The sequence below is a fragment of the Theropithecus gelada genome, chromosome 3 (genome assembly GCF_003255815.1).
Source record: "Theropithecus gelada isolate Dixy chromosome 3, Tgel_1.0, whole genome shotgun sequence".
Classification (NCBI taxonomy): Eukaryota; Metazoa; Chordata; class Mammalia; order Primates; family Cercopithecidae; genus Theropithecus; species Theropithecus gelada.
This window is the reverse complement of record NC_037670.1, coordinates 84,212,926-84,229,288: the sequence shown is the minus strand read 5'-3', so window position 1 is coordinate 84,229,288 and position 16,363 is coordinate 84,212,926. Positions and strand designations below refer to the sequence as shown.

Below are 16,363 nucleotides of genomic sequence, written 5' to 3'. Positions count from 1 at the left end.
TAAGTTGGAGGCTCACTGTAGTAAGGAGAGGGCTGACTTTTTATTTTCTCTTGTTCCACAGCACTCATTGTACTGTTCTATATACTCACTCAGCAAACATCTATGTGATGGGCATTGTATTAGGCCCCGAGGACAATGATAGGAAATCAGAACCTGTCCCCATCATCAAAGTGTTCATAGCTAGAAGGAAAACTGACTTTAAACAAAATACATCTACCAGTCTGTTCTAAGGGCTTTGAAAGAAGTGTGTGTGGGATAAGGTGGAGGACCAAGGAATAGTTAGCTGATACTATCTGGTATTAGCAATGATGATGAGAGTAGTGATAATTAGAATAATGGCTGCTAACATTTATTGGACAGTTAATTGTCCAACATTGCATTAAATGCTTTGCTTGTATGACCTGATTTAATATTTACAAAAACCTTATCAGCTAGGGTTGTCTCTATTTAACAACTGAGAAAACTGAAGTACAGAGGTGCTATAAGCTTGCTGAAGATCACATATCATTCATTTATTTGCAGAATAATTGAATCCATTGCTATCTACCAAGCACACAGCATGGAGGCAGGCACTGGTTATTTTCAGGTGAACACAGCATGTTTTCTGCTCCAAGAACAGTAAACAGTTATGTCATTTTTATTTTTCGAGATGGAGTCTCACTGTGTTGCCCAGGCTGGAGTGCAGTGGCGTGATCTCGGCGCATTGCAACCTCTGCCTCCCAGGTTCAAGCAATTCTCCCTGCCTTAGCATCTCAAGTAGCTGGGATTACAGGCATCCACCACCATGCCCAGCTAATTTTTGTATTTTTTAGTACAGATGGATTTCGCCATGTTGGCCAGGCTGGTCTTGAACTCTTAACTTTAGGTGATCCACCTGCCTCGGCCTCCCAAAGTGCTGGGATTACAGTCGTGAGCCACCAGCCAGGCCAGTTACGTGATTTTTAATGGCATGAGACTAGTTTCTGACGTCCAGGATTTTGGTGGATACATCAATCAAAGAAATTTGCTCAATCTTGATTCCAGTAACCTGAATAAAGTACAGCTATTTCTCTCCTTTTAACCCATATGATTATATTTAGCAAAGACAACCAAGACAGTAATGTGGGAGATGAGAACAGAAACATGGACAGTCCAAGGCGTTAAGAAACTGACCAGGAAGGTGCAGAATCTTTCTTTGAGAGACACTTGGAAACTGTTTCTCACAGTCAAGGGTGGCACCTGAGAAGGTATTTGTTGTCTTGAGTATTTGACTACAGGATTAAATGAATAGCTATCAAATGCTCACAGGGATGGTTCAGGGCTCCATTGCCTCAAACCCAGTATTTTCTAGAAAGAATGACAGAGCTCTGGGGATTGGAGGGGAGCCTCAGCAAGCTGGGCAGATCTTGCTGCTCAGGAGCTGACAGCCTCAAGTCTAGAACCTCCCTTATGGGGGCCGTCTGCTTCTGGCAATGGGTGAGGGGACTAAAGCCACTGATGATTGTATCAGTGTGCAAGCTGCCTCTCTACCTACTGTGATGTCTTCCCTCAAGTCAAAGGGGAGCTGCCTATGCATGCAGCATGACTTTTAGATAAGGGACACTCATCAGACATTTTGAAATGAATTCACGGTGTATATCCAAGCTTTTCCAGCTGTGAAGGTGGTGGTGATGACATTGATCCAGATTAGTGGTACGCCAGATATATTGTTGTGTATTTCTCAGACCACATACCAATATTAATTAATCACTCATTTATAGTGCCCATTGTAAGAATAGCAGGCATACCTTAGTTTTTGCCAAGTCACTTTCTACAAAAAATATTTGTACAACAAGACTTTAGAAGCAGCAGGACTTAGTGGTGATGTGCCTGGTTAAGAGGTCTGAAGCCAAACTGCCTAGAGCTGAGCTTTTCCACTTGTTGGCTGTGTGATTTTGAGCAAGTCACTTAACCTCTTTGCATCAATGTCCTCAACTGTGTAGTAACCATATGCCTACCTTCTAGACTGATGAGAAGGGTTAAATGAGTTTTCTGACATACAGTAATGCTGTATCAGTGTTAGCCATTATTAGTATTACTAATACTAATATCAGTCATGGGGAGCAGCCACCAGACTGTACATTTTGTCTCTGTGCCTCATGTTCTGGACTTTACTGAAAGGAAAGAAGTACATTTTTGTTTTCAGACACTGTGCTGGGACATCCGTCATCTCACATGATTCTGATGCTAATCCTGTCCTTTAGATGATTATCTCCATTTTAAAGATGAGAAAGGTATGGCTCAGAGGACTTCAATGATGTGCCCCAGACATGACGGAGCTGATGCAAACTTGATCCTAGGTCTGGTCCATTCTAGTCCTTATGTTTTTCTTTTATGCTATGGTACCTCTTGGAATTTGTCAGAGTTAAATAGCAAACTGAAAAAGCAAAATGAATGAAAGAATTAACTTCCAGACAGGGTCTCACTCTGTCCCCCAGGCTGGAGTGCAGTGGTGTAATCATGGCTCACTGCAGCCTCAACCTCCTGGGCTCAAGTGATCCTCCTGCCTCAGCCTTTCAAGTCGCTGCGACCACAGGTGTGTGCCACCATGCCTGGCTAATTTTCTTAGTTAAAAAGCAGAATGTAAATGTGTATATCAAGGCTAGAGTTTTCATAGTCCCCTGTGCTCTCCTCTCCCTTCTGAAGAGATGACCTGAGATGCTTTCTTACCTTGTGTTGTCCACCTTGCCCTGTGTGACTGCTGCACAGAATGCTAGGAGGGAGAGGTGGCCTGCATGGTCCCTGGAGCCCTCCTCTACTCCATGTCTCCTCTGACACCTCACTATCCCCTTGGTCATGGGGTGGCCTGTCCTCTTAGTAAAATCCAAAAAATACCTGTCCTGATAGATAGCTCCTGAGAGCACAAAACGCGGGAATCAGGACTCTCTAACATCCTTTCTATACCTCCAGAAAGCCTAGTAGCTTCCAGAGGGTTAGAACCTTCGTTATTCTGTGAATGTCTTGCATATCTTTTGGATGCAGTTCAGGGATGTTTACATCTGGGAACTTCTGAAAGTCTTCATAACTGCCCAGGCATCATTAAGATGCAGACAACTCTAAGATTGCACAACTCGTAACTGTGAGTTAAGATGACCCTGGCTCTTTATGGAAAATCCCATAAAGTCTCCCCACAGTGGCAGTTGGATGGAATATAGATTTGCAGATAACATTTTGAGACCTTACAGGAATCAACATCACGTTGCCTATATGCTCCAACCTTCACTTTCAATTGTGGTCCATTCCCTTCATCCTTCATTACCACACCCTAAAATTATAGTTATTTTTAAGAACATGGATGTATACTTATGTGCATCAGATTGTTTTTTTTGCATTTTGTATACCAAGCCCATGCATGCAGAAAGACAATTACCACTCTACCTCAAGCTCAGGAGTATGCAATCAAGACTCATTATTCCCCTGCTTCTCATTTCATTCACACCCTTTATGTCTCAGAACAATAATGAATGGAGAGCAAAGCATCCCAAAATACTTGAGGAAAGGAAGAAGTCAAAGGACATGCTGAGAAATGTGAATCAAAGAGGGAGAAATTTCGGTGAAGATCGTTTGTTTAAAGTGGAGCTCTCATCTTTGGTGGTTGAGAGATTGTACTTTTTGTTAGATCTGTTTCTTGAATCATGATCCCTTGGGGTTTGGCAGAAAGCTATAATTTTTGGAAGGCTCACTTCTACAAAAGCTTATGGTTATGGAGAAAAATCAACGTTTGTAGGTCCATGAATCAGAGTCTAAAAGTCTGTTTGGATATTTAGTGTCTCATAAAATATAACATAGGAAGAAACTTGTGGAGTATCAGAGCTGGAAAAGATCATGAAGACCATGTGGTCCAGCCCCCTCCTTTAATGATGAGGCTACTGAGCCCAGCGAGGTTGAATGATTCATCCAGGTTACATGACTACAAGGAACGGTAGACAAACTGGACTAGAATAGACCTCTTAACTCCCAAGCCTGTATATTTTCAACACTATTACACATTACTAATCATTTGGAAACAGTTGAGCCAAAGCATGAACCATGTATCATAAATGAGAGAATCTTAGCAATAAAAGAGACCTTGGAGGTCATCTGGTGCCATCTCCCTTCTGAGGCAGGAATCCTTTTGGTGACATAGCTGACAAATGGCCACTCATCCTGGCTTAACTCTAGTGCCAGGAAGTTCAGTATGTTACAGGCAGCTTGTTGTGTCTTTGGATATCTCTACATATTGGTAAATTTGTTCTGACATGAAGGTTGTATCTGTACCTTGAAAGTATCATCCCGTTAGGAGTGAGGGTGGCCAGAGGTGAGTGGCATGGTATTGGTGTTGGTGAGGAGTTTACTCTTTTTCTCATCTTAAAATAAGGATAGTAATGCCTAACTCTTAAGGGTCATTGTGAAGACTAAAGATGCAGTTTATAAAGCATCTACCATTGTGCCTGCTTCAACATAGGTACTCAAAGTGTAATTATTATTGACTTTTATCATTATTATTACATTTTTGAAGTTATGCCCTCTGGCTGGGCGCCGTGGCTCACACCTGTAATCCTAGCACTTTGGGAGGTGGGTGGATCAAAAGGTCAGGAGTTCAAGACCAGCTTTAGTAGAGATAGTGAAATCCCATCTCTACTAAAAATACAAAAATTAGCGAAGTGTGGTGGCATGTGCCTGTAGTCCCAGCTAGTCAGGAGGCCGAGGCAGGAGAATCGCTTGAATCCAGGAGACAGAGATTGCAGTGAGCTGAGACCGCGTCATTGCATTCCAGCCTGGGTGACAAAGGGAGACTCCATCGAAAAAAACAAACAAAAAACAAACAAACAAACAAGAAAAGAAATGAAATTATGCCATCTGGAGCAACACAGACTATGTCTAATCTTGCAAATATTTTAAAGCAGTTAGCATGACCCTTTAAGTCTCCTCTTCAGACTAAATATTCTCTGATTCTTCTACCGCTCTTCCTGTGATACATTTTGGATGCCTTCATTCACACTAATTTGTCAATTTTCCCCTTAAAATGTGGTGGCCAAATGTGGTCAATCCAATGTACTCTACAGTGGAATAATTACTTCTCTAGATCTGGATGTTTCACTTCTCATAAAGCAACCTAGATTTATGTTAGCATTTTTGGAGGCCAGATCACACAGTTGGCTCAAGTAAAACCTGATTATCCTATCCAGAACATTAGCTATGCCTCCCAACTTTGTGTCAACTGCAGATTTGACAAGCGTGATTTTTACCTCTTCATCCAAACTGTTGATAAAAAATGTTGAACAAGAAAAGGCCAAGGGCAGCTTCGAGGAACACCTCTGGTCCTTCCCTGCATACTGACATCCATCCACTAGTTTGGTGATATTGTTTCACCAGCTTCACATCTACCCACCTGTACTATCAGAAATAACTCAGCAAGATAGAGTTACTCTTTGTGTTTTTGAAATTGGAGATTTAATTTATCTGGAGGTAAAATGCAAATTTTTTTTTTTTTATCGATGAAGACAGGTTTTGAACCCATAATTGGGACAATGTGAACTCAGGAAGTAATTTCGTGTTTGAGTTACTATGTAATGCTTAAAGAAAAAAAATTGCCTTCTCTTAGTGTGAAATGATAATGCTTTTGCTGGGTTGTTTATTTTTCCAAAATGTGTTGAAATTACTCTCTGGATCTGGGAGAAGACTGGAGAATTTGCAGATTTTATGCGTTGGGTAAAGAAGAGATTACAGAAGAGCTAGAATATGTCTTTCAGGAGCCTTTTCCATTTCTTAGAGATCACAGAGATGAAGAGATGCCTTTAAAGTGTTGATGAAGGAGAATGTTGGACATATTCCTAGAGAGTGATTAGTATTCCTTTTGGTGATTCTCAGAGAAGATTCTTAAGCTTTTCTGGGGAGAGGGGATTACTTCTTTCTCTTATTTAACATGCTTTACTCTGAAGAAATTAAACCTATTCTTTGTGCTGCAGCATAAGCCAGTTTTCTTTGTCTTTTTCCATGGTGGATGTAAGGAATGGTGGTTGTGTCCATCATTTGAGCCAAAGTGCTCAAAGATTGGAAGCTCAACTCTCAGCATCTTCCTTCAATGGCCCCTTTAATATTTTTAAAAAGGTTTTACTTTTTTTTATATATACAAGGCTTGTGGCTTTCTTCTTAATCCTGATCCTCTCTATTTCCTCAGCCCACAACTGAACCATAATTTAACAATACCTTAATATCTAAAACTGCATTATTGCATACTTGCATATTGCAAGGTGAACAGACAGGACATTAGCACTCTCGAAAATGGACCAGGGAACAAACAGGTAATGTTTCATCATATGGAATATTCTAGGAATGTTATATTCTAGGAATGTTATTCTAGGAATGTTCACCCATTCACTCAATAGTTATTGAACACTCTGATATGTCAGGCACAAAGCTAGGCAATGGAGACATAATGGGGAGTAAAATCAGATTTAGTTTCTTCTGTCATTGGGCTTACAGTCTAGGGGAGAAACAGCTATTAATCAAACAATCAAGAACAATTGTAAGCCATCGTACTGTAAAGGAAAAGGAGATGGTGCCCATCACTTGGGTGGGTGTGGGCAGGAAAGGCTTGCCTACATGATGATTGATTCTGAGGTCTGAAGGTACAGGCAGGGCAAGGGCATTGGCGTTAGAAAGCAGCATACAAGGCCCGATGCTGGACCGCAGTATGGTTAGTGTGAGGGTAGGAAATTCGAATGTGGAATGAATCACAGGGAGCAAGAGTAGAGGTGGTGTGAGCTGAGCTGGGAGGTAGAAAGAGTCCTACACGGGCTTTGGAGGCATACAAGGAGTGCTGCCAGTGACTTCCAAACCGATGGCTTAGGGTGTATGTTCTGGGGAATGAGTGGGAGGTGAACCTCACATACGCCATGTGTGATGTGATGACTTTTGCATTTTGAAAAGATCACAGTGGCTGTAGTAGGGGGAAAAGGAGGAAGAGAAGCCAGAGTGCATGAAGGAGACCATTGTCTAGACAAGGATAGAAGATGATGGCAGTTGGTTATAGGTTGGTGGAAGGATGGATGGAAAGATTGGAAGAGATGAGGGACACTTAGTTAAATTTGTAGGACTTGGAAACTGCCTAAGAGCGTGACGGAAAAGAGGCATCCAGGATAATTCAAGGAGAGTCCACATGTTTTATAATTTTCTTTGTGAATTTAAAGATTGTGATCTTAAAAATTAAATTGTACAGCATCAATAATTCTAAAAGGAGAGTCAAAAATGGTTCTGTGCCTTGGATCTATTATTGATAGAGTAGGTGACTGTGAGCTAGATGAAAAATTTTAAGTGTCTTTGAACTTAAACAATGGACAAAATAATACCTATAGTTTCTGACCTCATTAAGACCCAGGGAAATAAGTTTGTCAAGGTTCACTTTCAAAAGAAATAACACAATTTTCTTTATTTTCATTATCATTTTTAGTCCAATTCTCTAAATCTCTAGATCCTATAAAAAGTGTGTTCCTGCACTGCCACCAATGCAGATCGCCATTTCCTTTCATCTTACTTTACCCAATCACAGTATTTTCCCACGTCAGAAAAATTTTCCAGTGTGTAAGAGAAGCCTTTGGACTGTGAGTATATATAAGCCTGTTCCTGCCTTTGGGGTCCCACGACAACACAGTAGGCTCACAGTCTAAGCCAGGTGCCCAGTTTCCATCTGGATTCCTGACAAATTGTGTGGTCAGGATTTAGAAATCAGAAACCTGGGAAAGGTGCAATGTGATGGACACAGCCACCCCAAGTACCGTATATGTTATCACCATCATTTAACACGTAGTGCAGGAAATCCTTTTCTTTGCAGAAGAACTTCAAAGGACCACTTCTAGTTCTCTTGGGTAACATTTATTTTTTCTTTGCTAACACCGAAGCGCAAACAGATATATATATATTTTTTTCTTTAGTAAATTGCTAGTGACACTCCATTTTTCCCCTCCCATCCTCAACCTAATGTCTAATAGACCTCTTAAATTTCCCCACCCTTCTAGACTGAAGAGCCGTACCTTGCCACTTGTAGAGATTTACTTATTGCCCTTACCTATTACTTTTTGGCCAACTACTTTCTCTTTCTCTTTCTCTTTCTTTTCTTTCTTTCTTTCTTTCTTTTTTTCTTTTTTCGAGACAGAGTCTCACTCTGTCCCTCAGGCTGTAATGTGGAGTGTAGAGGTGTAATCCTGGCTTACTGCAGCCTCAAACTCCTGGGCTCAAGTGATCCTCCTGCCTCAGCCTCCCAAAGTGCTGGCATTACAGGCATAAGCACTATGCCACTTTCTCTTTCTTTACTGGTTTCTAAATTTCTTTCTGACCTTTTGGTCCCAATGTGTTGATCAGCCTTCTCTGCTCAGTGTGAATTTTCTCTGGTTGTCTGAGTAACTTTCTTTTCCATGAAGAGCTCTCTCACATATTTTACTTACTTTTGAATTTTAAACAAATAAGCCTTCATTTGAAGGCATCAGAAATAAATACATGATATTAGGTCCTGTCAGTGACTCAGGCATCTCATGTTCTTTCACTGGTTTATCCATGCTGTTAATATACATCTGGCCGGGTGCAGTGGCTCACGCCTGTAATCCCAGCACTTTGGGAGGCCGAGGTGGGTGGATCACCTGAGGTCAGGAGTTCGAGACCAGCCTGACCAACATGGAGAAACCCTGTCTCTACTAAAAATACAAAAATTAGCTGGGCCTGGTGGCACATGCCTATAATCCCAGCTACTAGGGAGGCTGAGGCAGGAGAATTGCTTGAACCTGGGAGGCGGAGGTTGCGGTGAGCCGAGATCGTGCCATTGCACTCCAGCCTGGGCAATAAGAGTGAAACTCCGCCTCAAAAAAAAAAAAAAAAATATATATATATGTATATATACACACACACACACACACACACACACACACACATCTACTGAATGCCTACTGTGATCCAAGCACCATGGGATAGAGCTGTGAATACAAACATCCTATGTTCCAGAGGAAAAGACAGGGAATAAGTAACTAGATGCTCGATTATTGTTCTGTGTTTCCATTACTCCATGCATTGTGAGAGACGGATTTTATGAAAATACAACAGAAAGCGGTAACTCTTGCTCTAATCATTGGATCTCAGATGTCTTGTCATGTATTTCAGTCATCCAACCTCATTCCACAGGTTACTGAGCTTGTGTCCTGAGTCCTCAGATTATGATTTGGAAAGGTAGTCGTTTTCTTTAAAAAAAAAAAATATATATATATATATATATATATATGGTTGGGCACTCTTATAGGACTAAAAATGAAAGGAAAAAACCAGTGTGCTTGTCATGCAAAGCAGGATGCAGAATGACTATACACTAAATCACAGTATTATGCACTTATCACAAAAATCATTTTCAAATCTGATATTCATCCTCCCAGTCAGAGAAGGCACGCACTAAAAGTCTCTGATGCAAAGCTCACCTCAGGATGGCAGGACAGTGATGAGGAAACTTTAAGGCATTTTCTCACGTGCTTTACTCTAAGGGTGAGTAGTGATTTTTCATCTCCTCGTAGCTGTATGTTATAACAAGATGAATGGGCCTACGGCTTGCCGGAAGCCATAACTCTCTATATAGTCAACATGACTAGATTCCCAGTTTTGGCCTTTGAGAGCTTGAGAGTAGAATAAAAACATTGACTCCTCCTGACCTTTCCACTGTGTCTTCTCTTGGCAGAATATCTCAATGCATAATGCAGTTGGTGGGGCCATGACAGGGCCCGGAACTCACCAGCTTAGCAGTGCTCGGCTGCCCAACCACGACACCAGCGTTGTGATTCAGCAAGCCATGCCGTCACCCCAGTCCAGCTCCGTCATCACCCAGGCACCTTCCACCAACCGCCAGATTGGGTAAGAAGCCCTTCTCGGCTGTCCCTGGGTCCTGGTTGGAGCTCAGGAAATGTTCTGGACTTTCTCCTGGTTTCTGATGCTCAGATTGGTTGGTTTTTCTGGCCGGCATGATATTGCCTAGAGCACAAAGTGATGCTTTTGATGGGAGAAGGGAAGAGTCTCCACTTGGTAGAAGCTGTTTTGATCCTGGACTTTGGGTGGTAGGGGTGGGGTGGGGAGCAAGTCATTCTGTGTCATCATTTCTTCAGACAAGATTTGTGAACTTTAAGATGACTGTGGGAAAACCCACGGTTGTTATGGAGACCAGAGTATAGTGCACAGAACAAACATGGTGGAGGGAAGTTCTACCAGCTCAGCCTTGTCTCCAACAGAGTGTGCCCTTCCCTTCCTGGGAGCTGCCACACTCATCACCTCATCTTCTGTGTGCAGCAATCCCTCCTTGTCCGTGAGAGATAAATTCCAAGCTGCCCAGTGGATACCTGAAAGTGCAGATAGTACCAAACCCTGTGTATAATATGTGTTTTCCGTCTGATAACTGAGATAGCTATTAAGTGACTACTGGGTGGGGCGTGTCCACAGCCTGGACATGGTGGACAGGGAGATGATTCACATCCTGGGGGGCATGGCTTGGGATGGCATGAAGTTTCATCATGCTACTCAGAATGGTGAGCAGTTTAAAACTTGTGAATTGTTTATTTCTGGAATTTTCCTTTTAATATTTTTGGACCATGATTAACTGAAACTGCAGAAAGCAAAACCACGGATAAGGGGGACTACCGTATTTCCTTAGTCGTCCTGCCCTTTGCTCATTCTTCCCTGCTCCTTCTTCTTGTTACTGCCTCCTTATTAGCCCTCTCCTTCCTCTACGTTGGTCCATGCTGATTCCCGGAGTAGACAAAACAAAGAAAGCAGGCCCCTCTCTCTCATCTATGCAAATAGACAATACTGAGGCGTTGAGGAAAAATTGGTGGAAAGATCCTGTCATTGAACCCCAGACACTCCATGTCATGTGATGGAAAGAGCTCTCCCTTCTGGGTATCCTGTATTAGCTCTAGCCCCTTGCTATGCGAAGTGTGGTCTGAGGATCCATAGCGGGGACATTTCCAGGGAGCTTCTCAGAAACGCAGTATCTCTGGCCCAGCTTCCTTATCCCCAGAATGAGGATGGTGTCTGTTCTTTCCAACTTCACAAGAGTAAAGATGAAATCAAAGATTTAAGAGCACATGGATTCTTAGGAAGAAAAGGTAATAACTTTAAGCCAAAGAGCTGTGATAAAGTTCTGTTGCTGGCTGCTGAGAACTGGCTGCTCTACGCTCCCAGAATTCTCTGTTTAAATTGAGAAGGGGCGCTTGCTGTGTTTGGTATGTGCATCAACATTCAGTTTGAATTTTCAGTCAAATATTGGATGTGATAATTAAAAACTTAGAAACTGCTCCACAATTTGTCAGTAGGTCTTTTCCCTCTTGTTTTTCGGTGCTATAAGAATTCCAGACCCGCAGAGAACACTGGCTTATTCCTCCCTAGGATATTCCAGAAGGGGCACCTTGTCTCACATTTTCAACTTACCAGGATGGGCTGTGACACATTAAGACCCACCTTACGAAATGAGAGTAATGGGTAATTGATAATGACCATTTTGTGAGTTTGCTGTGGGTGCATTTGGTTTTCTATTCAAGAAGCAGAATATTAACCTGGCCCTTTGAATGCTTGGCTTTGTTGAAAGGAGTCAATGCTAGGTTAGTAAGTATCTCTGCTGAAGATTTCTTTTCTTCTCAAATGACCATGAGAGCAAATGTTGCCGCTATCTAAATCAAGAACCCATAGTATGCTAAGAGAGTGGGGTGGATTCATTAAAGACAGCATCTAAATCTCCAGGGACTTTTCTCAAGTGGCTTGGCTTTCAGCAGACAATTCACAGTTAGGCCAGCTAATTATAATTATTTTATTTTTCTTTCAAGGGGAAAAAACATAAAATGTGCTAGAGTTTACTAGCGGTTTTACAGCATTCCTTCCCCCCTGGAGTTCTCCTGCCTCCCTCTCCCTGCCACCCCCCACCAACTACCCTTCTGGAGGCCTTTAGTATTCAGCCATTGTTAGCACAAAGCTGGTCTTTATGAAACAGTCTTTTGAGGGCTAGCACTAAAGTTTAAGATGAGTGCTGACTCTGTCAATAATTTACGCAGCTGGCCCAGGACTGTACATTTGGGTGACATTTGTAGGCCGTGTCACCATGCCTGGATGGAGGCGGGTGTTTCTCTGGTATGGACGCCTTTTGGACACACTCCATCTTCCCATTTATTCTCCAGCCTGGGGTGTTGTGTGTCGCTCCTGGTGTGTTCTAGGAGATAATTGTCACTTTTAGGACTCTGTCCCATTGCCAAGCCTGAGGGAGGCTATTTCTTTCATTCAGATTCCTCCCTGGTGTGTTTGCCATGTTGATTCAAACCCACACATCTTGTCATTTCCATTTTTCTCCATCCAAAACCTTGCCCAGATGATCCTGGAGACTCAGCAAGAAATAACCCAATCCATCTCACCAGTGGATTCAGTATGAAACTCTAGGTGGTAACATTTGGGGATGGTTGACTCTTTTATTTCTCTCAGGAAAGAGGAAATGAGTACTTATTTGAAAACATGAGTTCCCTCTAGGGACTGTGTCTTTAAATGAGCATTTGAAATTGCAGATAGCTTTTTTTTTTTCTTACTTTATTTTATTTTTTTGAGGCTGCACAGAACCATATTGTAGTAATATTCTGATTTTTATCACAACCTCAAATATTTAAGTGTCAAAATCTGGCCAAGCCACCTGCAAATGTTTGCCATGGCTACTGGCCAAGAAAAACAGCAAACAGCAATGAAAGTCTTCATTCAGGCTCAGCGCTTAAGCTACATCCAGCCAGAAAGGCTGGGTCCCACCTGTGCCCACGCACAGTGCTCTTGTGCTGCGGCCAGCGGGTGTGTTCACGGCTGAGACTGTGTGGGAGAGGGGGCCGCCTGGCTCCTGCTCCCCCATCTTCCCTTCCCTTCTACCAGTGCTTGGCTGCTGCAGGCAACCCCCTGTTCTCACTCTTCTCTGTCTCCCTCTTTTCACAGTGCAAAATTTAAGCTTGGAGGCTTGAATGTATTGAGAGAGCTATCGACATAAAAGACTTGAAAATAGGAATAGTGCCAGTTATCAGGGAGGACTTTGGGGACAAAGGGTAGGCATCCTTGTAAGCATTTGATTTTCATGCTTTTGAACAGGCACTGAGCCAAACCAGACCAAAATGAGTGCAAATGCAAAAATCCAAAGAAGTAATGTTAAAAGGAAGTAGACAAACAACACGTGCAACTTCCATTCCATACCACAGCAATTCATACCATGCCCTGTGCTCAATTCTGTGAAAGTAATGCCATTACCTCAATAGAAACCAGAGGTAAATATGAATATCTCAAATTGCTCTTGTGTGGTTGGGCAGGCTAGAAAAACACACAACTATAGAGAGTGTGGGAGGCATCCCCAAACTAGTGACTACTTGTGCTTATTCAAACTGGCAGACGCTCTGCCGGGAAGAGTGTCTTTGGCTGACTGATGGTAGCATTTTCAGAGATAAGTTTCCCAGATGGAAAAAAGAGTGAGCCATGGGCTGTGGGGAAGACAAGTGAGACAGAAAACAAGCATGTATTAAATAGAGATAAAATCGATTCAGCCTTGAACCAAATATGTGGCAGAATCCAAACAGTATCTCTCCTCCTGTCATTTTTATTAGCTATCATGTAACAGGCTCATTAATTCAGGCTCAAGTCAGCAAAGCCTGGGAAAATGGCGGAAGGGTAGGTAGCACTATTAGAAGTTCACACACTCTCTGTCTCTCAGTTTCTTATCATCTAAGACATTTTTGTAGGAGTCAATAGTCAGTTGAGTAGATGGCTGTAATCTTAATAGATCCCAGCTTTCTTAACTAAGTTGATTCTTCTTTATGGATAAGTTATAGTAGATAATTTACACTCAGTAATTCTTCAGGAGAGCAATGAAGATAATATGGAATTTGGAGTTCTACAAGAATGGATATCAATACAGAGTTCTGATGGGTTATGGGAGACACTTCCAAAATATTCTACACATTTTTTTCTTACCCTTTACTTCTTTGTAGGGCACTGGCCAAATATGTCTAACATCAGAATATACAAATGTGGAGTATTCTGGTGAAGAGAATGAATTGGCCAGCTGTATCAGGAAACTCAGAAATATGTTCAACAGAATGCATATATGAAGACATTTATGTGAAAAAATCCTCCCTGATTTTACACCAATTTTAATCCTGGAACATATATTTCCACATGATGCGTGGCTTAGGCATTTGGTTATAAACCCTATTTGCATGGGGCTGTAGCTAGGCAGTAGAGACATAAAACTTAGCCAGAAATTTATACAAAATATCATAGAAAAAAATCTTGTTTTATGTAAAGATAAAGAGGTGCCGGCTGGGCGCGGTGGCTCAAGCCTGTAATCCCAGCACTTTGGGAGGCCGAGGCGGGTGGATCACGAGGTCAGGAGATCGAGATTATCCTGGCTAACACGGTGAAACCCCGTCTCTACTAAAAATACAAAAAAACTAGCCGGGCGTGGTGGCGGGCGCCTGTAGTCTCAGCTACTTGGGAGGCTGAGGCGGGAGAATGGCATGAACCCGGGAGGCGGAGCTTGCAGTGAGCCGAGATCACGCCACTGCACTCCAGCCTGGGAGCACAGCGAGACTCCGTCTCAAAAAAAAAAAAAAGATAAAGAGGTGCCAAGACTTACCATGAATTGTACCTCCTCTTACCTTTTCTGTGCCTCTTTATCCCCTTTCTCTTTCCAATCCCAGATGCTATGTGTCATGCAGAATATTAGATGTAGTTCAGTTGACATAACTGAGGAAAAAAACCAAGCAAACAAAGAAAAATAATAATAAAAAGAAAAGCTGATTACATCTCAACATTTGTTGGTGGCAGAAGCAATGTTACGAATCATGTGGCTTTGCTGTGTGAGTTAACGTTCCTGACCAGTGTTCCCTCAAGATGAGAATGTTAATAGATTTGAGGGGTTTGTGTCATCGTTGCTGGGGTTGGGGGAAAGAACAGTAGAAAAATCGATAAATGATGCCATCACTGAAGGTCACGGCTTAAAGAAGACCTAAATAACAAAGCAGCTTACAGGTTAAGAATGTGTTTGCCTTGTCAATGCATATGTGTATGAATCCTTTTTTAAGAGCTTTCTAAAGCTCCTCGAACCAAAGTGAGCATGAGTAAGACTGTCACTGTCTACTATGGGCTAATGCTGGGGACATTCAGGCCAGCCTCCTTCCTGCTGGAGGCAGCGGGGCAGCAGGTCCTGGCTTGTCACTGGTCCTCAGCCCTTAGCCAGGACAACTTGAAGCCCCTTTGAGTAATGCAGACCAGAAGTCATTATTTCCTGCTTTGTGTTTTGCTGAGTATCACGGCTATGAACATAGCTTTATTGTTGGAAAGTTGCTGGATCTTTCACAGCCCCAAAAACATTTACGAGGGCCCTTCCGGGGGATGCTTTCTGGGAGGGTTGACAGACTTAACCATATGGCTCCCGTTAAATCCCATGCAGAGCCTTGAGAAATTACCTCTGACAAGGGGGCCGGCAGCCTTCCACTCACAGGGTTTTATGTGTGGAACGAAACATTAAGTACTGATACTTGAGGAAATATGATGTTTCTTAACATTCAAAAGTTGTAACACCACATGGTATTGTGGTCAGATGAAGGGGGTAGAGCCAGAACATGGGAGCACATGGCTGGGTATTCCAAGAGGCAGAAAAATACCCCAGCTCTCATCTCTGAATCTGGTTCTTGCCTCTGATTCTTCAGGCAAGCATTGTGTCTTGGTGTCGTCTCAGCTTCCCACCTGGAACACAGTAAGCCTGCTCTACTTGGGAGAGAAAATCGGAGGTAGCTCCTCGATGGCTCAAGCCCTTCATTAGAAAGGGCCTTGATACTGACACTGAAGAAGAGAAAGGAAGCTAATATTTATTCAGGACCTACTATGTGCCAGGCACTGAGCTAGCTTTGCATGTTATTTCCTGTAATTCTTCAATAGCTCAGAGAGGTAGCTGTTATTTACCCCAATATTAGTGCTCCAAGAAGAAAAGTAACTTGTCCAAAGTCACCCAGCCAGGGAGATAAACAGAGTTTTGAATGAGTCTATTGGACTCAAAAGCACATGTTTCCCCATGTTCCTGACCATGGCAATACCAGTGCCATGGAAGACCCATGAGTGTGCCTGAGACTGGCAGAATCATCTCACAGGAGTTAGCTAATGCTCAGTCTATCTGGTTAGAGTGACAAACACTTCATCCCCTCATGTTTAAGGAAACCATAGCATCACAGAGAAGTGACAGCCCTGTTGCCAACATTTGGTTGCTCTACATTTGGCTTCTTAGCTTGCAGGAAGACCACTATTCCCTGCCCAAATGCAGTTCAACTTCCAGATTTGT

At 42.5% G+C, this 16,363-nt stretch overlaps 1 protein-coding gene across 4 annotated transcripts in view; it reads left to right on the top strand.

The window, feature by feature from the left end:
* Positions 1 to 16,363, top strand: part of CREB5 (cAMP responsive element binding protein 5) — a 418,280-nt gene that overhangs the window by 152,925 nt on the left and 248,992 nt on the right. For all 4 annotated transcript variants that reach the window (XM_025380685.1, XM_025380688.1, XM_025380689.1 and 1 more), the window contains one exon: positions 9,710 to 9,882. In XM_025380685.1, coding sequence (XP_025236470.1) covers positions 9,710 to 9,882 — 173 coding nt within the window. The remainder of the gene's footprint in view (positions 1 to 9,709; positions 9,883 to 16,363) is intronic.